This window comes from Passer montanus, unplaced genomic scaffold (genome assembly GCF_014805655.1).
Source record: "Passer montanus isolate IOZ18808 unplaced genomic scaffold, ASM1480565v1 scaffold10, whole genome shotgun sequence".
Lineage (NCBI taxonomy): Eukaryota > Metazoa > Chordata > Aves > Passeriformes > Passeridae > Passer > Passer montanus.
The window spans coordinates 28206393-28207159 of record NW_024356505.1 but is presented as its reverse complement, the minus strand read 5'-3'; the positions used below and the strand labels follow the sequence as shown (position 1 = coordinate 28207159).

The 767-nt window shown below is 66.6% G+C and overlaps 1 protein-coding gene across 10 annotated transcripts in view; it reads left to right on the top strand.

The window, feature by feature from the left end:
* The window catches only part of ABI1 (abl interactor 1), a 78354-nt gene continuing 77587 nt past the window's right edge, over positions 1–767 (top strand). For 7 of the 10 annotated variants that reach the window (XM_039710181.1, XM_039710154.1, XM_039710134.1 and 4 more), the window contains exon 1: positions 1–262. In XM_039710181.1, the coding sequence (XP_039566115.1) occupies positions 146–262 (117 nt within the window). In that variant the 5' untranslated portion in view covers positions 1–145. The remainder of the gene's footprint in view (positions 263–767) is intronic. The other 3 variants (XM_039710172.1, XM_039710144.1, XM_039710119.1) reach the window with 1 other exon arrangement.

Genomic DNA, 767 nt, shown 5'->3' with positions numbered 1-767 from the left:
TCCCCTCGGAGGGGAAGGATGGGTGGGGAAAGCGAGCGTTCACGAAAGCGAGGCGAGGAGGAATCCCACAATACCAGGCGGGTTGCGAGCCCGGCGCTGCTGCTGTCTCTTTAATGCAAGAGGAAGCGATGCGGAGGGGTGGAAAATGGCAGAGTTGCAGATGTTGCTAGAGGAGGAAATCCCTTCTGGCAAGCGGGCTCTGCTCGAGAGCTACCAGAACCTCACTCGAGTCGCCGACTACTGCGAAAACAACTACATCCAGGTGAGGGGCAGCGCACCGGGGGCCGGCGGCGGCGCTCGGCGGGGCTCGGCTCTCCGGTGAGGGCGGCGGGGCCGGAGCCGCCCGAGGGGCAGCGGCGCCTGGCTGCCCTCGCCGCGGCTCCCGCCCCGCAGCCGGTCCCTCGGGTTTCCCTTTTCTTTCAACTTTCCCAGCTGAACGGCCAGGCTTCCCTTCCCCCGCTCCAGAGGGGAAGGGAGGGGGTTATTATGTCAGTCCGGCTCCGAGGGTGTGTCTTTTTTTTTTTTTTTTCGGGTTTTTTTTCCTCCCCACCTCTGTATTTATTTATCATGAGTCACATCCCGGAGACCTCCCAGGGCTGGGGTGGGGGTGAGGGAGGCGCAAGGGCCCCCGAGCCTCTCCGTGCGGCCGGCTGCGACCCGGTACCCCGGGTTTCCCCACGGCTTCCCGGCGGCGGGGCTCCCTCCGGGGGCCGCGGACGGGCCTCGGGGCGGCGGTCGGTGGCGGTGGCCGGGGCGGATGCGCCGCA